This window comes from Amphiura filiformis, chromosome 20, assembly GCF_039555335.1.
Source record: "Amphiura filiformis chromosome 20, Afil_fr2py, whole genome shotgun sequence".
NCBI lineage: Eukaryota > Metazoa > Echinodermata > Ophiuroidea > Amphilepidida > Amphiuridae > Amphiura > Amphiura filiformis.
The window spans coordinates 39,996,826-40,018,473 of NC_092647.1; the positions used below are offsets into that span (position 1 = coordinate 39,996,826).

At 36.8% G+C, this 21,648-nt stretch overlaps 1 protein-coding gene across 1 annotated transcript; it reads right to left on the minus strand.

Moving 5' to 3' along the window:
• Positions 1-811: 811 nt before the first annotated feature.
• LOC140142914 (organic cation transporter protein-like) lies at positions 812-20,059 on the minus strand. The gene is made up of 10 exons (XM_072164941.1): positions 19,531-20,059; positions 18,304-18,407; positions 17,440-17,594; positions 16,865-17,033; positions 15,018-15,159; positions 14,724-14,833; positions 11,490-11,698; positions 8,365-8,473; positions 6,568-6,780; positions 812-2,172 (listed from the first exon to the last, which is right to left on the minus strand). Exons 1-10 carry the CDS (start codon positions 19,924-19,926, stop codon positions 2,154-2,156), a joined length of 1,626 nt encoding a protein of 541 aa, XP_072021042.1. The 5' UTR covers positions 19,927-20,059; the 3' UTR covers positions 812-2,153.
• Positions 20,060-21,648: the final 1,589 nt, after the last annotated feature.

Below are 21,648 nucleotides of genomic sequence, written 5' to 3' on the forward strand. Positions count from 1 at the left end.
TATGAATGTAGTGGGGTCTCAAACATAATTTGCCAAATTGACCATTATTCTGTGCTCAAACAATGCTAGCCACTAACCTCAATATAGCGGGTGGAAAAACCACAGGCATTCACAATAGTCAGGCACCATTTCCTCATGCTGCTCACCGACCTGGTTAAACATTACTGTGGCATGGCATTCCATTCTTCAACAAGGATTCGTCACAGGTCATTCAATGTGGTTGCATATGGGCTTCTCTGGCACGCACAGCATGATCAAGCTGGTCCCACAAGTGTTCAATCGGGTTGAGGTCTGGCCCCGGGTCTGGCCTGATGGAACAGATGGAAGGCCATTTTGACTCCACTCCCATATTCTGTAGGTAGTCGTTGACTACCGTGGCTCTGTGGGGCGAGCGGTGTCATCTTGGAGTATTGCATTAGGTCCCAGATTGTGAAGATATGGGATTGCAGCTTGCTGCACAGAATAATGGTCAATTTGGCAAATTCTGTTTGAGACCCCACTACATTCACAAGGCGCGTACTCAGCCGTGAAAAATGTTATTGTTTCAAATGGGGTGTCATTGTAAAGGGGAGTATTGTAGGTATCCATTGATATGCAACACGATATGAATATGTCAGAAATAATTTGAGATACAGATGCTTGAAAAACTTTCCAAACTCTTGTTGAGGAGTTTAGCTATAAGGTGCCATTGCATAATAGGGTCGGCCGGCGGGTGGGTTTGTTTTCTTTTCCACTTCCTGTACTATAATGCGATACTTGGATCTCGCAGTCAAGTAAATCACAAAATAAAAACAACTTGCCAACTCTCTGAAGTTTATTTTTGCACCTCTGTGTTCTTTCTACACTTTAAAGTATATCTGTATCAACATTAAACCTGGTTTTTATGTACAAAAGAATTTGAATTTAAAGGCAGAGAAACTGACATTTTGTTTCTAAAATGTTTGAATACCCCAATTTATATGCAACTCCAATCGACGCCAAATAACCGTTTATACCCTAACCCACAAATTACGCTTTTCTCTCTCACAAAAATACAGATATATTGGGAGGGTTTGCGAAATGCCGTATATATACATTGCCAAACATTTGCGGGGTATTCAAACCATTGCATTGTATATGGTCCTGTGTCACAACCTGGGGTACCTTTTTGTGTTACATAGTAAAAAATGAAATGTTTCAAACATCTTACCTACACATCTCATTTGAAGTGGTTCATCCTCCTGAGCATTTTGACACCTTTTTTATGGAAATCGGTTAAAAAATGAGAGTGCGGGCAGAAACAATCACAAAGTAGGTGGCATTTAACCCTTCCTCCTTTTTCCACATTTACAATCATTTTGAGCAAGTATTAATCTTTTAAATGACCTTCTGTATTTATTTACTTGGTTTAGATGTCTGGGAGTTTATTTAGACATTTTTTTACTAAATTCAAATTTTTAATGGGAGTTTTAGATCAAATTTACGATACGAATCCCTCCTCCTAACCCTCCTCCTAATCCTCAACCACCCTTGGCACATTTCAGGCCAAACGTCATAAGAAAATAATTAAAAATTATTTTAAAACAGGTTAATAACCCGAGTAATATAGAATAAATTAGCCTCAATTTAAGACCTAATTGAATCTTCTAAGTGAAGGAATACTCAAGTGACAGTGTTTTGAAATCCAAGCTGCACATCAAAATGTAACAAAACCACCTTTTTGGGTACTTCAGTATATGACACAGGATCATTGTTAACACTTCTTACACATTGATGCTTGTCTTCTAAAGATAGCGGCTGGACTCTTTATCGTTTGTCACTTTTGAAATTGCATCATCCACTAAACGTGCTGGGGACAGAGCTTTCTCTGTTGCTACTGCTGGTTTATGTTTCATAATAGGCCTACTTATTCATATTTTACACTGATATGCCACCTTTGTTTATATACTTATTTGCTTGTTTATAATCTTGCTCTTTTATGTTTTGCTTTAATATTGTCGCGTTGTCACTTTTAGAAAAAGGCGCTTTATATAAAATTTCGAAAGTCTGTAAAAACATGGATGTCCGATATCGTCTTCATAAGATGGTGATGTTTGGTCTGCACTTCGAATTGTTATGGAAAATGCGATCTTTATCGCCATTATTGGACGGTCAACTCCGATGCTGATATGAAGTCACTTCGACCTTTCTTTTCTGTAAAGTAAGTAAAAACATAATATTTACAGTTATGATTGTATACCGTAAGTCTCATGACCATGATTAACCGCAGTGTTAAAGATATAACCGCAGTCGAGCCCAGGCAGAGTCAAGTCCAAGTCAAGCTGAGTCTATCGGCAGTCAAGCCCCAAGTCCTATTCCTAGTCATGTTCAACGTAAGCAGAATCTAAGAGTCCAAGTCAATTTAATAGGAGTCCATCTTGTCCATCGGAATCGGAGTAAATCCACTGAAAAGTATACTTCCAAGTCCGGACTTGTCTTCCAACACTGCAGTTGACATAGCGACTCAATAAAATCATGAAAACGTAGTTATCTTTAGTAGGCTATAATCCTCATCACCGTCTACGCTTTCCTACTACTACTCTCCAGGCTATTCGGTCGTTGATCTGTGTTTTCTGATCTACTTTTTGGATTTGCGCCACCCATGGTGGTTTGCGTCGCCCGAGAGGGCGCTTAGTTTTACGTTTGGGCTTGACGTGCTGGAGTATCATCTGGATGACCTAACCCAGTTGTTTAGTCGTCTTCGTTTGATGGTTTTGCTCCATGGTTCAGTATTTGTGTTTGTATATACGTCGTAGATCTTAGTATAAGATTGCACGGAATGTGGTGATTAGATTATGCGGTATTGAGAGCATTATTCTGTGATCTTTTGTGTAATTGTCTTGCACGAAGGTACACGAATAAAAAAATACGTATGAGGTGTTTCACATATCCAGCGATCAATTGCGCTCAACTGTTAAATAATTATATCAATATACTACAGGGCGCTATGGGTTTGGGATTTTATATTCAACACCGAATTCTTTCATTTCGGATGTAATTAAATCCACTTTATTTTTAAAACTTCAAAGAAATTCACTTTGTGTTGGAAATATGATTTTGAATTTCCAAATCATTATCTAAAACAAATTTGTTTTTAAATGGACTGTAAATAGTTCACTTTATTTTTATTTGAGCCTTATCTGGTAGTTGATATTTTTTGGTGGCAAACTAGACTCGAAGTTTAAAAACGTGATTTACGAAATGTATTCCTTTGACAATGGTAGTGATGATGATGATTATGGTGATGATGGTGATGATAATGATGATGATGATGGTGATAATGTTAATGATGACGACGAATCACTGTCAATTGTTTTATTTATTTTTAAAATGTCATTACCATCGGAAAGGAAATTGTAAACAAAACGCAAAGTACGGAAACTAGTCTTGGGACACTTGAGGACCACGCACCATATTCGACCCCTCCTCCCCCGTAACAATGTTGATTTGGGTCTTATGAATAGCCTCCGTGTTCGGACTCTGCAATTTTGAATCCTAATTTGTTTGGTCACGGGAGCCTAATAGAACCCAACATTGATTGGTGGGGAAGGGGAGGGGAGGATGGGGTGTTAGGAAAATGTTTAGGTTTGAGCACTTCATTTGCATTCTTTATAAACAAGTAGTAACCTTCAAATTAAATGACGTTTAGTCAAGTGTTTGCTTAAACATTGATATGGAGGGGGAAGGAATGCGAAACATTAATGTTACATTATTGTTTTGCCTGTCTTGCCCGCGTGTTATGTACAACCAGACGCACGTTTTTCTCGCTTCATAATATTTTGCAATGGTAGCTTGTTTTAACACACAGATGCATAGCGAAGCATATAAACTGTCTCTCTCGAGGACAACATTAGAACTTTTACAATGAAACAATTCCCAGTTCATTTCATTAAGATCCACAACATTCTCATCTATCAGGGGAAGTTCTTATACCCCAATACATGTGTACATTCATTGAATGACCTTTGAAGATTTGGGTACAAAAACTCATACTCTGCAACTTGAGGTCAAATTTTGCACTATGATTATGTAATTGAGGTTATTGGACTGTGCCATTGGACGAGGCTCTTGTGGTCCATAGTGTTTGCTTTGAAAGGATACCTTACGTAACCAAATTAAATCGGCATACTCCCCTCAAACATGTTGAAGGACGAGCAAGGTCTGCTGACCTTTTATAACGAGAGGCTAATTATGTACTACGCATGTTTGTGCGTAAGCACACTTGTTTGTCATATACGCGTACTGTGTTCGCACACGTATCGCATTTTGAATAGTATGCGTATAATGCGCAATGCGTTTTGGGCGTTTAAACATTACTAGTAAAATGTACTGGAGATGTTTGTGCGTATGTGTATGATTTGGAAATTCAAAATCATAATTGCCAAACAAAGTGAATTTCTTTGAAGTTGAAAATAAAACTGGATAAAATTACATCCGAAATGAAAGAATTCAATGTTATGCCTACATTAGTGGAACCAATGTTTTTTGGCATCTTTAAGGGATCTGGAATGAGCGTTTTAAGCGTTTCGACAGTATTTTTTGTGGGACATGAGAGCACACCAGACATATCGAATTGCATTCTGAATACGCAGAATGTCTTTCTGATATTAAATAATTTTAATTTTTTGAAATTCACGATATAATACAAATTTTATGACAAAATATTAAAATTTGATATTTTTCACATTTTTGATATATAACAGTCCTCGAAGTAAATTTTATAAATCTGATGATATATTCTTAAAGTGTATGTAGCTGGGAGAAAAAGCCGACGATCAATTGAAAATTTTGACCTTTCATATTGAAGATATGGATTTTGTTTCCCAAAAAGACCTAATTTTATTTGGTGTTTTGGAATAAAATCCATATCTTCAATACGAAAGGTCCAAATTTTCAATTGATCGTCGGCTTTTCATCCCACATACATACACTTCAAGTATAAATCATCAGATTTATAAAGTTTACTTCGAGTACTGTTAAATATCAAAAATATCAATTTTTAATGATTTGCCATAAAATGTGTATCACATTGCGAATTTCAAAAAATCAAAATTATTTGATATCAGAAGGACATTCTTCGTATTCAAAATGCAATTCGATATGTCTGATGTGCTCTAATGTGCCACAATAAATACTGTCCAAACGTTCATACCCCACCCCTTAAGTCTGCAATCAACGTCCGGGTCAAGTCCAATTGAAGTCTAATTTCAAATTGCTCCTATGAGCTCAAACTGGGTGGGTCTGTTGACCTTGGAATAACAAATAAAAGTTTCCAAGGTGACCTTTTCGTCAGACCTACGGTTAAGAGGTCATAGGTCAAAAAAGGTAGAAATTTCAAATTGCCCCTATGGAGCTCAAACTTGGTGGGTGAGTGGACCTTGGACTAACAAACAAAAGTTTCCACGGTGACCTTTTTGTCAGACCTACGGTAAGGGGTCATAGGTCAAAAAACGTAAAAATTTCAAATTGCTCATATAATGGAGCTCAAACTTTGTGGGTGGGTGTAACTTTGGCCAAGGAAGCTCAGGTTTGCGTTTGTTAGGTCATCCGTGGTCAAAGGTCATTTCAAATTGAGGGCGAAAGTCAAGTCAAATTGCAAAAAGCTGCAATTGAGCTCAGCTGTGAGGAAAGTGATCCCAGCCAAAGGACACATCCTGATTTTGAGATCTGCAAAAGCCAATAACCATGATAGCCGAAACCGCGAAATACGGGTAACCGCCTAGTGATAAGAATTTGATTGGTTCCTTTTTTCTAAACCCTCTGTGGTTCCCACGAGGGGTCGAAGGTCACAGTGGTGGCAAAACGTAAAATAGTTCCATCATATTGTAATGTATCTTAAATTGTTCCTCTCATCACAGGGAATAAAAAAAGTCAATTGTCATATTTTTCTACGGTGCTTAGTTCAGGAGTTATAGGTCGAATAGGTCAAATGTCAAAAAATTGATACACACAGGTCACAATTTAAAAAATAGTCCAATTTCATCGAAACTGGTCTCAAATTACTCCCCTTAAAATAATAAATCTCAAACATATACTTAATTTTAGTCAATTTTGTATTGTCATCCCCCCCTTGATAGTTCATGCAGCCAGAGTCCAATAGAAATATAAACACAGCCACTAGATTAAATGGGGATTGAACTAGTGGCGACGTTTTAATTTGGCTGTGTTTATAATCGAATGACCCGTAATTTCATCCGATTCTGAGGTTATAAATTTCTCAAATAAATTTATTTGGTTTGCCGATAGGAGTAATTTAACTAAGCACCCTAGTGCAACATGACAATTGATTTCTTTATTCCTTGCAATTAGAGGAATAATTTGGAATATATTACAGCTTGATAGAACAGATACTAACTTTTGGCCCCATTATGACCTTCGACCCCTCATGGGAAGTATAGGGACATAGAAAAAATATGAAACCAATTCTAGTCTTATCCTTTGAGGTGTAAGGATGTCAAACAACATTGGTTCCACTAATGTAGGAAAACTACAAACCTGATATTGATATTTTTTACGGTTTAAAATTATTGAAATGAACAGTCCACCTACTTCCCAAAGGCTTCACTTTCTTCCATTGTCTCTAGAAGTGGTTCTCCCATGGTTTCAGGGAACAGCAAAGTAAGACCACCAGCAATAATAGATGCTACACCAAATATGAGTAATGGCAATGGCCCCCATATTATCAATCCCAAAGAGAGAATCATTGGTGTTACTATACCGCTCAGCTCTGATGCCATACAACATGCACCAACCCCAATGGACCTGTTATGTAGTCAAAATTATATTGATACGTTTATAGAATAATTATACTATTTTCTTCGAACATACGAGTCTCACACCTAACATGCCTTGGAAAATTTGGAACGTATATGTGGGCAAACTCTGTTGCAAACATAAATATCAGAATGGAAAGGTGAAATGACTGTTTTACCAGAATATTCAGTCGTGATTGAAAAATCGGAATATTTACAAAGATATAATACACTAAGCCAAAAAAGAAACTTATAATTTTTCACAAGGTCATATCTTAAAATCCTGTCAATCAAAATTAACCAAAATTACACACAGGATTGCCTCAATACTCTACTCTGCACACATGTCAGTAGATATGCAGTTGTCCAAATTGTAAAAATCGGAATATTTACCAAGATATAATACACTAAGCCAAAAAGAAACTTTTAATTTTTCACAAGGTCATATCTTAAAATCCTGTCAATTAAAATTAACCAAAATTACACACAGGATTGCCTCAATACTCTACTCTGCACACATGTCAGTAGCTATGCAGTTGTCCAACTGACACAACAGCAAAATGCACTTGCATACAACACCTTCTTGGACCACATTCACAGCGCAGCAGATTTCTACGGCTGGGTTCCAATTATTCGCCTGTGAATGTGATCCCGGAAGCTGAGTAGAGTATTGAAGTAATCCTGTGAGTAATTTTTGTTCATGTACAGGCGAATAATTGGAACACAGCCAAAGAAATATGTTGCGCTGTGAATGTGGTCCAGGAAGGTGTTGCATGTCAGTGCATTTTGCTGTTGTGTCAGTTGGATAACTGTTTGGTTACTGACAAGCGTTTAGAGTAGAGTATTGAAGTAATCCTGTGTGCAATTTTTGTTCATTTTTATGGAGAGAATTTGTGAAAAATTATAAGTTTCTTTTTTGGCTTAGTGTATATAATACACACTATATCGAAATTTTAATGCAATTTTTAAAATCTGAATTTAAGACAGGATAAAGTGTACTTTTGTTCTACTTGTCTGAAATTATCAAGTCTAGCTTACTTTTAAGGACTAAAAAATAGTTTGATTGGCGTAACACGACCGACCCTAAAATTAAGCCCGACCTAGAGTGTTTTGCAATAAATAAATAAGTAAATAAATAGAAAATTGGAATTGAAAAAAAAGAAGAAAAAAAGTTCCAATGCCTTGATCAAACGCAATTTACAGCTTTAAAAGTTAAAAACAAATTTAGAAATTAAAAAAAAATCCCGACGTACATATCCTTATTTTTTTATGTTACTCCAATTAAACAATTTCTTTAAAGGAAGTCTCCGGCAATCACAACATTATTCCTTATAAACACATCAAAAGAAATAAGTCCCCCTTTGAAAATTACGTCATAACATCGTTAAGTAAAACTTTGTACCAATAAAATTTACTTAGAAATAATTATATGATTGTTTACTAAGTGTTGTGTGAAAATGAGAGATTTCCATGACTTCGGGGCTGAATGAGCCTAAAAAACAAAAACTGCCCTTTTCAAAAGTCACAAAGTTGGCCTATGCTTGTCATAAAAGTGGAGTTGGGAAGATCTCTGCCTGAATAGAGAATAACATACCTTACTGGGGTTGGGAAGATCTCCGTTGCGTAAATGTAGATAATTCCAAATGAAGCTGAAATACTAAACTTCCCAATCATAGCTAAGCAGGTCTTCCATGTCCCTAAAGCTGGAGAACCATCAATAGATTAAAAAAATAATAACAAGAAAAATAATAATATGATCGGTTGAATACCCAATTGTAATCAAATTTTGATTTGGTTCAATTCATTTAAAATAAAAATCCCTTAAAAATGGATGCGTCTGGTCCAGAGAGAAGATTGGGTGCGTTTTGGGCATGGAAACAGACTTGAAGAATCGGGAATCAAATACTAGTATAATTGTGTACTCTCATGGCGTTTTATTAAGGGAAGGGGTATGAACGTTTGGACAGTATTTATTGTGGGACATTAGAGCACATCAGACATATCGAATTGCATTCTGAATACGAAGAATGTCCTTCTGATATCAAATAATTTTGATTTTTGACATTCGCAATGTAATACACATTTTATGGCAAATCATTAAAAATTGATATTTTTGATATTTAACAATACTTGAAGTAAACTTTATAAATCTGATGATTTATACTTAAAGTGTATGTAGGTGGGATGAAAAGCCGACGATCAATTGAAAATTTTGACCTTTCGTATTGAAGATATGGATTTTTTTTCCCAAAACACCCAAAAAAATAGGTCTTTTTGGAAAAAAATCCATATCTTCAATATAAAAGGTCAAAATTTTCCTCCCAGCTACATACACTTTAAGAATATATCATTAGATTTATAAAATTTATTTAGAGGACTGTTATATATCAAAAATGTGAAAAATATCAAATTTTAATAATTTGTCATAATATTTGTATTATAGCGTGAATTTCAAAAAATGAAAATTATTTGATATCAGAAAGACATGCTTCGTATTCAGAATGTAATTCGATACGTCTGAGGTGCTCTCATGTCCCACAAAATATACTGTCGAAACGCCATAAACGCTCATTCTAGATCCCTTAATTAATCGACATATAAAAATAAATGTAGTTGGTGGTAATTAAATATAAAAATGATAAAGTTTTGACATCTTGACAATTATTGGTATCAGAGCTATAAGATGCACTTATCACAACTTTCTCGTCCTTTGTTTCTTTTGAGCAGTGGATCGTATTCGTATCATTCAACGTAATCTATATTCCAGAAAATCTTAAGTCGTGTTCACACAGTTGGATTTAAGTCACTTAATACTGGTAATAAGTCACTGATACCGGTTGTAAGTCGCTTATTACCGGTAATAACTCACTTATATCCGACTGTGTGAACACGACTTAAGGGTAGACGAGGTATTGTTTGTCGAAGCAACCTAAAAATCGATTTTCATTATCTAGATCAATATATTATTGAAAATTAACACCTTGATGTTTTGCAAAAGTTCATTCAACAAATCGTATATTTTAATTCTTCTACACGCTCGCTATGAATTGAGCAATGCAGATGTTGCCAAAGCTCAATACCATTCGTAAGATGCTGTGAACTACCAAATCACAACAGTTTAAAATAATTAATAACCTTAAGAGAGTATCTTCCAATGTCCAAATTGACTGTTTTGTCTCCCTGTCTGAATCTTTTCTGGTTGGATATTTTTAAGTGTCTTCGGCTTCTCCGAGATAATGACGTGGTTTAAGACATGGCTAATTTATGACGTGGTTTAAGACATGGCTAATCATGCTAAAACGAGCATGAAAAAGATGCTAAAACAGATATTTCACCAGAAAAAAAATAGAAAAGTTTCTACTTGCAAATGAACAATCCAGCCGCCATAATCAGTCCTGTACAATGATTTTATATAGTCGATAATATATTATCGAATAGAGCTCATGGAGGCAGCCATTAGCAGACCACCCATTGTCAGATGGCTGGATGATTTTCAGTTGCACACACAAATGAATAGGAGAATTTTGAAAATGAATCATGACTTTTTGATAAACCGCTTACGGCAAAAATTCTGAGCACTGGGTGATTTTAAATTTCACATAAAATGCACAAAACAATATTTGTAAAATCTTTGTCGAGAGATTTAAAAAGTTATCGAGAGAATTTTCTGTAATATTGTTTTAAATTAGCACAAAATACAATTTTCTAAGCAGAAAAATGGCCACAGTTCCTATCTTGCCATTGAAAACTACAGGAATACCACCCACAGAGCTTCAAGCCACATGCCAGACATCCAGACTTACGGTGATGTAAGTCGATAATATATTATCGACTTTATAAAATCATTGTACAGGACTGATACTAGTAATCGACCAACTAGCAATAGAAATCCATGTTATAAAATGGGAGCCGACTTGAAAAAGAGGGAGAATTTGGACACAGATATCAGTCAACATTAATGGGTATATTTTCACGGGAAAATTTTCTGGACACGTGACCAATGGGTATCAATGTAAGTGTGACCTCGACCCTGATCTCTGACCCCCGGCGGTGACCTCGCTATTCAAGTCTTAGTAATTTTGAATTGGAATAGTATTCTTGGCTGCAATTTCGATAGAAATTTGTGTCTTGCAAATTTATTAAATATCATGCAATGTTAATTTCTTCACAATATCATCAAAAAGTAATTTCAAAAATATCTACCTACGGAAAAAAATATTTATCTACGGAAACTCTTACCATAATATTATTAACGTGCGACAAGTTACTTATTTTGCATCAAAGGAGGAATTCTTCCTATTCAAATACATTGGTAGACCACCCGCTGTGCTCGGGGTCACATTCCATAATGCTAATATGTCTGCATACCATGGATGTCACGTGTCCAGAAAAAATTCCCGTGAAAATTTACCTATTAATTCTGACTGGATATGGGGGAATGAAATAAAAAGTCAATTTGGACATAGAACGTTCACTGTTTACGATCCACTACTCAAACGAACCGAGCAAAATTACATAGGGGTGATCGATGAGAAAAACGCATGAAATTCCGAAAAATCCCGCGGAAAAAGCAGTGGGCCCCTGTGGTCATTCTCTTCAGCTAAGATGACGGAAGTTTAAATATGAATATTTCACTGGATTTGACACCAAAATCCAGATTACTACACATGCATTTACCTCATGATAATTATGGTACCAAATAGAAAGTAACGAACTTACGTATACATGCAGTCACAATGCATGCTACCCCACTAACGACCAAATACACACAAAGCGGCACACGTCTACCCCATTTTTCTATGACGAAAAGCGATGAAGTGTAGGCGGGAATTTCAACTGCTGCAGAAACAAATGCCGCGAAATAGTCATTTGTACCAAGTGATGATGTACTTAATGACAAACCGTAGTATACCATGCTGTTCACATACCTATTTATTGAAAAAGAAGGATATTTTATCAATTATTTTTACCATTACGATACTTCGGCATTCATCATCAGCCATAGTCAATCCACTGCTAGACGAAAGCCTCAGCATGTCTTCGCTAGATACCTTTATCTTTAGCCCTGCTGAAACAATTGACTGTTTTCCAGTATTTGTCTATCTCGTCATCATCAGCTTTCATCTTTTGCATTGTTGCCACCACACAGTGTCATCGCCCCGATATCTTCATGGTCGAAATCGCCATGGTAGGTTGAATCCACAGCCACGCATGGCCATTTTATTCCGACCTTATGAGACGCATAATTAGCCAAGTGACATGACTATTGACAATAACCGGGGTAATTGATTTCTCGCTGTGTGAGTAAGCTTGTATACGACATTGCGGTCAATGGTCATACTGCCTCCACTGGAGTAGTGAGTGCAGCTATAGCCTGCGCGCTGTAGTCCATACAGGACCAACGCAATATAAAATTAGAATTTTGGTCAGATTTTGAGTTCAAGACGCACGGCCTTTTCTCAAGACGCAAGCTAACGACTATCATATCTGTTCAACACGTATTTTCAAGTGTATGAGACCAGATCTGGTTTCTTGAGACGAAATCATTTACGGGAGATATTCATCATTTTCTACCCCGGTATCCGAAGATTTTCGTCTGATATCAAAATCGTGCATAGCAATTCACGTGGATCGATCCCGGGTATTTATTTTAGTATTTCTGCTGCACCAAATAATTATTAGCCAGGCGATGTCGGTGTGCACCATAGATCTTCAAACAGTTACTGCTGTTGTCCATCTGGTTCCTGTTCTTCGACTGATGTGCCTTGCCCAATTCCATTTTTCTGAGTTTAGCTATTTCCGTGATGTTCTCTAATCCATCTGTTTGTCTTCATGTCTTTGTAAGTGATCCCTAACATGTTTTGTCCCATGTTATGCTGTGCCGGTTGTAGTATCTAGCATACATTTTGCGGTTTAAGCGTTATTGACTCATTGTTGGAAATTAAACTTTGGTTGAACACTTTCCTTTTCAGTCGAATTGGTATCTTCTCTCATGATATTGCTTTGTTTGCCATATTGCCTCCATAAAGCTTGATTCTCATTATTTCCTGATCTTGTCCATTTTTCCTTCAGGCAGAACTGCTATCACTGGTATAATCACCGACTTCGTCTAAATTTCTATCATCATCCATTGACATGTTGACAGTGACTATTCTTTGCTGAATGAGGGGCCTGTTAGTATGTTGGTCTTTTGCATGATCATCTTCAGGCCACATGCCTTTACAGTGAGCATGGTGAGGTCCCTGAGCATTGTTTGTCTCTCTGTTGTGATGATTATTATCATCCGTCCACATATCTAAGATGGTTGAACCTTCTCTCCATTGATATCGACACCCTTTTTTGTCCCACTGAAGTGATAGGAATATTAAAGTTTGGCGAGATCCCCATGCCTAACTCCTCTTTTGATGATGATCTTTGGACTGTCTTTGCGAAGAGTTACTATAGTTATTCAGTGGGCGCTCCCCTCATTTAGGACCAAACGATATACAATGTGATGCATTAATACCCATTCAAAAGTACATTTCATTCTGGGAACATAATGTTTATTGAAATGTCTCTTGCATAGATTTACTGACTTTAAATGACTATGATTCTTACTAACAATCGAGTTAAGACTTTTTTGAAATTTTCAGTTATGATAGGGAAAAAGTTAGAGAGCGTTAAGGGTACTTGCCCATCAATTTCATTCAGTGGCGTGTTTGAAAACGGCACAGCGCATTAGTAAAAAGAATTTAAAAAATACTAAAATTTTCACCAGGGTTCGAACCACTGCCAAGGCACTATGAATGCTAAAGATGCCTACTGTGTCACGGTGACTGTGGTTAACATTCGGCGATTTTCAAAGATATACATATCAACACGTTTCTAGTGTATTGAAAATCAAGATTTTGGTAGGAATATAGTCATAGAAAGACATATGACTCTACTTGTCGGTTTGTTTTTCATTTAATACAAATTAATTTTGATGAATTGAACTGGTACGACTCTTAGGACTCGTGATAAACGACGATTAATTTTGTAATAATAAAATGAAAACGCTGGGTCATTCACGACGTCATTTGTAATTCATGTCAAAACCTGGGGAGTGACCACAGTCCACACACATCCGTGTATACGTGCGCAATCGATACTAAATGATCAAGACAATGCCGTTTGAATATACCGCCCTTATGTATGCACCTGATTGACACATCTTGTCACTTGCGGGAAGATATACTATACCCTAATAGCTTACAATAGATACCCCACCGTAAATAGCTCTCTTCATTACCTCGCTGTGCCAGTATACGCGTATTGTACGTACTTTTGAACCATATTTTGTTCAAAAATGATAGGAAGGGACTGTTTTCAGCTAAAATGTTGGCTATCAGCAGATGCTCAATGATACCGGGAAGTGTTGCAGAAAGGTAAGCGTACTCTTTATTTATTCAAAATATCACATATCAATGAATTTAAATTGGAAATCCAAAAAGGAAATGTCAAGTCAAAATTCTCACCTTAGAATTATTGTGAAATAAAACCAAACCAAATTTAGGCTCCGCAAACAATGTCCAATTATTCCCATTGGTGTTTGCTACACGTGTATATAATAAATTGTGATTTGGGGCTAATTTCAGAATAGTTAATGCCTCGAGTTCCAAAATACACCGAGTGATGTTTTTTGATCAAAAACATCGACAATTCAAGACTCTGTAAAAACAAATCAAGAATTATCTGGGATAATTGCAACTAAGTATAATGAAAGTTATGATCTAAGCTACCAGATGCATCATTAATTTCCTGACTATGATATTTAGTTGTGGGAAAAGATTACTTTAATGTTTTGGCGGGATTATCTCCCGCCAAAAATTTTAACCAAAACGAGCATGTAGCCTTAATAAGATGCACTTAAAACTATTATGGTTAGACTTACCGATCATTTTGATATCAGAATATATATGAATAAAAACATACCAGTTGAACATCATGTTGAAAGTTCGGCACCTCATGTTTGGGTAGCGCATGATATCAATAAATGATAGCGTCTTTCCTGTTGTCATGGTTGTGTTTTCGGATTCGTCTTCCTATAACGATGGAATAAAATTCTATTAATTTCTTATATATACATATTTTGTATGTGTTTTAAAATTGTAAGTTTCCATGTAATTCAGCCTTAGGGCTGCGATATGAAATAAAATATACATTACTACTACTACAAGTATTATATACTTACACTTAATATAAGAGTAACATCCCCAGACCTCATACCTTTGTTAATTTGTCATCACCTTCTTCAAATATAGATTCAGGTAGAACAATTTTGCCACATGTTGCTGCTTTTTCTATGACTGGTCTTGCTTTTTCTATATCTCCCTTTGACAGCAACCAGCGAGCAGATTCTGGGAAAAATATAAAAAAAAAGGAGTAATCTGCTATTATAGTGTTAAAAGACCGCCAAACGTTTATTAAGTCAAGTAAATTTGACTTACAAGTCTAAATGTGTGTATTTGATGCAACTTTGCAGAGTTTGCGTTTGCGCATTCTTGTTAACACCCAGCAAACACAAAAATGTTCTAAAAACGTTTATTCTTAACGTTTTAATAACATTTAAATATCGGGTTATATAAAGGTCATGAACATGATGAAAACGTTTTTGAAACATTATTGTAATTTTTGGGGGGCAAACATTTTACAATTTATTTGGTCAACACTTAAATGACATTCTGTTTCGAATGTTTTGCATCAAGTTACTTTCATCGAGCTGTAGCTAGGTTCAAACATATGACAACAAGAATGTATGCACCCACCGTTTTGTAAATAAATGTTTATTATTAGCAGGAAAGAAAAAAAGCAAGGTACACTAATTATTAGCAATGATCTTAATCGTGTAACCGATCGCGTAAAATATTCTTACGCTGATATTATGCCAACATTTTGAAAAAATGTAAATATGATAATTATATAATTTTTAAAATATAAGTTGCGGTGTACCCCAAGGGTACATTTTGGACCCCTATTATTGATATTATATTCAAATATGTGACCGTCCACGGCGAATGAGCCGTAAATTCCTCCCCCGGTCAATTTTGTTTTATTTCGTGTTTAAAAAATAAACATAAACTTAAAAATGGTATATCATTTGACTTCAAACGATATCCAGAAGCGTGGTTATGGTTGGTTAAACTTTGCTCCTTCAACAAAATTTAACAAAATACGTTTTTACATGTGTCTCTTTTTCCACATTGTTGGCAATAAATATCAAACAGTCATAATTGACGGTCATTTCAAATCATCCCCAAGTCAACGAGGTTTAAGAAAGTTCTCTCATTGTTAATTGTTGGTTATGCATACCTGTACAAAATACAATGCCTGGTAACCCACCACTTGAACAGGATTTAGCAATATAAGCAAACAAAGACCAGAGCTATTAAAAGTTCTATAGCCATCTAAGGTAGAAGCTGATTATCCACTTCAACAATAGGATTATTGATTGGCTTTTGACTATCGAAATGAGACGGATGTCGGGCCAGCTTAAGTTACCGATGAATATGACCTTCGTACACATTTTACACCTAACTCAGAATACAATTTAGGGAATTTATTTGTGCTGCCGGGTCACATATGAATATCATTCTGTGAATACTCTCAATCATCTGGGAATTCCCAGTAGGAATATCATTAGTAAGATATGTTTAAGAAATAGAGTTACGCGTCCGCGTAAACCGACTAGAACAAACAAACACATTGGGATCAATATAATGGTACCATAGGAAATTGAATACACAAATAAACGTAACAAGAGAAAGGATGGTTTACCAGGGAAGGGATTACATGCATTATAAATACGATGTCAGCCTCCCACACCATTTGGTTGGTGGATTGTAGAACGACCTTTCTAGGGCGATCGCCATACCCCATGTCAAACAAAAAATATATACACCCTAAAAGATCACACATGTACCTCCAAATTGAGCGCTTTTGAAAAATCTCAGATACTGCAGGTGGTATACACCCGGCGATCACCACCCACACCGCTACACTGCATTGAGGCAAAAGTAACAAAACATTCCATTTACCAAAAATAGCAACTGCTAATTAATCCATCATCTACTTACGGAATTAAGAAAAGGTAAAGGAACATTGGCACGGATATGACAAGTTCTAAAGTTCTCCAATCTCGAAAAAAGTATGCGAGTACGGAGAGAAGCATGTATCCTACAGCCCAAGCATTTGCCACAAATACACCGACAAAGGTGCGCTTTGATGAACCAACAAATTCGGTGGCTGAAAGATGAAAAAAGAAGATTATTTCAGATTCGTTACGGTACTTCAGTCTTTGGTAAATATATACTTAAACACTTTGTTTTCCCTTCTGGTCCAAGAAGCATTTCTTGGTACCATTATTATAAGTACGATTCTTGAGTTAAATAGCAAATATGTGAAATTTTGCGCTGTACAAAGGTAACAACCTTTTCCTAAATTCCATGTAGAGCCTAACATATGACATTTGACTGGCATATAGGTCAAACTATGCTTCTTGTGAATCTTTATGGCCATGGCCGGAGCGGGTCGATGTAATACACTGATTGGCATGGCGGTTTACCATTCCAATGAAAGATGCCCAGTAAAAAACATTTTGACTTTCTATGAATGAAAACAGAACATTTAGGCTATAACATAATATACTTACCACATACAAAGGTGGCGACGTATAAGCCTGTATTGGCCATCCCAATAATAAAACGTAAAGTGATATACATAGCAAGATTGGTTGAAAATGGAAGAATTGTACCAAAAATAGCGATGGAAATGATAGCAATAAACACAGCTGGACGACGGCCAATCCTGTAAAATCATGAAAATGAAGCAACAATTAAAACAAAAGAAATATATGGAATTTTCGGCAATAAGTAAAATTCAGGGAATAATTATGGAATAGGGGTCCTACCCTTCGCGCTGTCTATTGGTTCCATTAGTTACAACATGGAAAAGTGACTATTTCCATGGTTACAACGAGGCATCACACGGTTCACTCCATGATCTTTTAGTAAAGCTAGATGAGAATTAGTGTACATGTTCACGTAACCTCCTTCAACTCATTTGTATAGGATTGGATACCAGGGTCGTATTCTGATTCGTTGAACTTCTAATTAGCATAATTTTGGATACCTCCATATTTGGGTTTATCTAATTATATAATTATTAATGACGAATACGTTGTTTACATCATGACATCATTAGAGTTTGTCACTCGTCGGATTCGAAACACGAAAAGCGAGGGGGGCATGGGGGGGGGAAAAGTGAATTTCAGGGAACAACTTGCGCAAAATATAGGGGAAGAGTTCTGACTGGGGCTATGCCTCCATGCTGCCGGCACCAGTATGACAAACTAATCCTATAAAACGTGACAAGTACGTCAGAAAGCTTCAAGTCAAACCCTAATGTAAAATTTGTCAATCTCATGATGCCAAATTCTGTTAGATTTAATCCAAAATACTGTATTAAGCAAAATCTACATTGTAATTAAAAGGATCAGCATGAAGATAATTCTTACCAATCTGAAAACCATCCAAACACGAATGTTCCTACCACAAGTCCAGCGGCAAACACTGACTGTGCCATATCTGGCATAAAAGCTCGATCACACACAAGATCAAACTGGTAATAAAAAAACGGCGCATTATCAATTTGAAACATTTCAATATGTAAGGGCTGGATAGCGACATTTTCACGAATTTTTGTGGGACCTAAGAGCACATCAGAAATATCGAATTGCTTTTTTAAAACGAGGAATGTCCTTCTGATATCAAATGACTTTCGTGAAATTCGCGATGGCAAATAATTAAAACTTGATATTTTTGAAATTTAACAGTCCTCGAAGTAATTTGTATTTAAATCTATAATGATAATGTACTTTTAGTGTAAGAAGTTTACTTCACAGGTGACCATCTTTGGAATTAAGAGTGCTCAAACACATTACAGGTGAGCTAAGAAACAATTTCAAAGTACAGACCTCTGGTAAGGCAACCGTTTAAGTGTATGTAGCTGTGATGAAAAGCCGACGATCGTTGATAACCGTTCATATTGAACATGTTGAAGACCGAGTGCCACAACACTGTGTTTCATGCCCTGCAATCTTCAGGTGACTGATTAGCTATTATAAAGCACAAATTTAAAACTACTTCTTTTTAACACGGCTTGCTGGCCTGTTGCCATGCCTACATTTACTTATTAACTCACTTCTTCTATTTAACAATTGAACAATTCTCAATTGGGAAATTGTTAAGAAATCAAATACTTTCAAGAGAAAGTCAGGTATTTGTAATTTGTGTTTGGAGGAGAAGTTTACAATTTTGTGTGAAAAACGTATATCAAAGGAAAGGATCTGTTAAATAGAAGAAGTGAGTTAATAAGTAAATGTAGGCATGGCAACAGGCCAGCAAGCCGTGTTAAAAAGAAGTAGTTTTAAATTTGTGCTTAGCTATCAGTCACCTGAAGATTGCAGGGCATGAAACACAGTGTTGTGGCACTCGGTGTGTAAACCATATCAATTTGTATTACAGCTCTACCCATCTGGGTATCGAGCACTCTCAAACTGTTAGTGATACTTTTTACATAATGTTTATGAACATGTTGAAGATATAGATTTTTCCCAAAAAGACCTAATTTTTCAGGTATTCTTACGCATATTCTTACGAACATTCGCGGCTGGCGCAGTTCATACTCATACTACTGCCCATGGGTCTATCATAAACCTCGTATCAGTGTGACTTTGACTTACATCGTGAATAATGGTTCTCGTGTATTGCGACCGGTCATATGTCCATCCATCTTCACAGCCAGATGTATTATTGGTATAATCCGTCGCATTTAAATCGGCAGAAATATTCACTGAATCAAAAGCTAAATCATATCGGGAGCATTTTGCACCAGGTGGTATGATAACGGCTTTCTTTGCTGCTTCGCATTCTCTAGTGGTGTTTATCCCCCAAGATGAACAGTTTTCCTTCCATTGACGAGGATTCGAACACCAGTGGTCCGTGCTTGCGCCAAAGAACACTTGAGCAAAGACATGGGCTCCATTTGGAATCACAATTATACACGCAAGAAACAATACACGCCTTTGGTAAGGACCAAATTCACCCAAAAATGGTATAAAGTCGTCGAATGTTAGCATGTTGGCGAGTTTTGGTGGATCGGAAGCGTCTTGAATTGCACAACTCAGAATAATAACACAAGTTGCCTTAATAGTTTGCGCAGTATACACAAGTTCCCTCAATAGTTTCTGCAGTATAAAACAGGTTGAACGAAAGCCATTTGGGGTTTAACCTTATTTTTGTCTGCAGCCCGCAAACAGCTATTCAATCCAAAAATAATAATACTTAAAATAGTCTAATTCGTAGCCCCTTTTCATATCAACTCACTAGTCGCACAATAATTATTGCAAGTTTAGAACGAGAACCGCTGCCATTCAAAAACCGCGACGGGCAGAGCAGCCAATGGTGGTGGTGATTTATGGAATGGCCCCGGGGGGGGGGGCACTTCCATGACAGATATGCATCATGTGCCTCGGGATAGACCCCCTTTTTCAAACCGGCTTGTACCCAATGACCCCCTTTTTTGTGTTATGGTCCTACCTATTACCCAATGACCCCCTTAAAAAAATTCATGTACTCAATGACCCCCTTTTTCTATTTCCTGCTATACCCAATGACCCCCCTTTTAATTCCCAAATTTATGTGGTATTTGTGTTCTCCTCCAGAAATAATGAGATTTTTCACATTTCCAAGGTGGCCAAGTTGTTTTTACGCAGTTTGGTACTTATTTATGTGTACTTAATGATACTCTTTTGGCAATCCTGTACTCAATGACTCCCATTTTACTTTTTGTTTCCCCAATGACCATCCTTTTTTCAAAGTTTCATACCGAATGACCCCATTTTTATTCAGGTTGTGTACTGAATGACCCCATATTTTTGTAATTGTACATTTGACCTGAATGCCCCCTACTTTTAACATGGCCGAGGCACATCCCTGCCATTTCAGAGGGAGTGCCCCCCGCTTCTGGGGGGAATGGCATAGCTGATGTGAATTGTTTATCAAAAAGGGAATGCAAAGCAGTCTATACACCGAGTCTATATACATGAGATCAAGTTTACTAGGCTAAATGTCATGAATGTTCAAGCATATAATTATTCCATTGTAAATGTCCCGGGTAAATGTATCTTTATAATGCATGTCTACCCAGTAGCAAGTATAGCACGTACTGAAAATAATACTCTACAGGCCCGGGGCTCTCACCTTTAGCCTGCCGAATTTGGCAATACCCTTTCTACTTAAAATCAGTAAAATAAAAATGAGACCGGCAATATAATAAAGAATACTAAAGGTGTCCATGGAAAGTCAGATTTTTCTTTGTTTTCTTGTTTTATAAGGGTCATCGGTAGGTCTATGCCGCAATTGCTGATGAAGATGCCACCAGAAGGCAGGTACATATTCATACACAAGGGCTTCAATCCTGGTGTGAACGGGGAGACGGAATATATTTCCCCACGTTTTGCCAACATGACTGAGCCACTATCTTGGGCAATTCAGGCCAACTGGCCAGGGCCGGATTCTGAGAGTAAAAATATGATAATAAACCAAATACAAAAAAAGGAAAATTAAAAAAAAAAGAAGAATTTTTAGCATCAAAATAGCAGATTCGCGCACACTTTTCCCGAAAGTAATTTGGGGACGGATCACCGAGACGGCTTGGAAAAAAGCAAAAGGTAAATCCAGCCCTGCAAACTCCACCCTTCCCCACTTTTCAAGACGGATTGATGTCACTGTTAATTTTGTTATGACCCCCTCCCCAAGGCAAGTTGACCTTTTGCTTGTACAGCGCGGCGCGGCGTGCA

Bases quoted from the DNA above. Each gene is read 5' to 3' on its own strand.
- LOC140142914 (XM_072164941.1), bottom strand. From the start codon at position 19,926: ATGCTAACATTCGACGACTTTATACCATTTTTGGGTGAATTTGGTCCT. The intron at 14,834-15,017 runs GTATGAGGTCTG...CCATCGTTATAG, and splicing joins GTGATGACAAATTAACAAAG to GAAGACGAATCCGAAAACAC. The intron at 8,474-11,489 runs GTAAGTTCGTTA...ATGGTTCTCCAG, and splicing joins CATTGTGACTGCATGTATAC to CTTTAGGGACATGGAAGACC.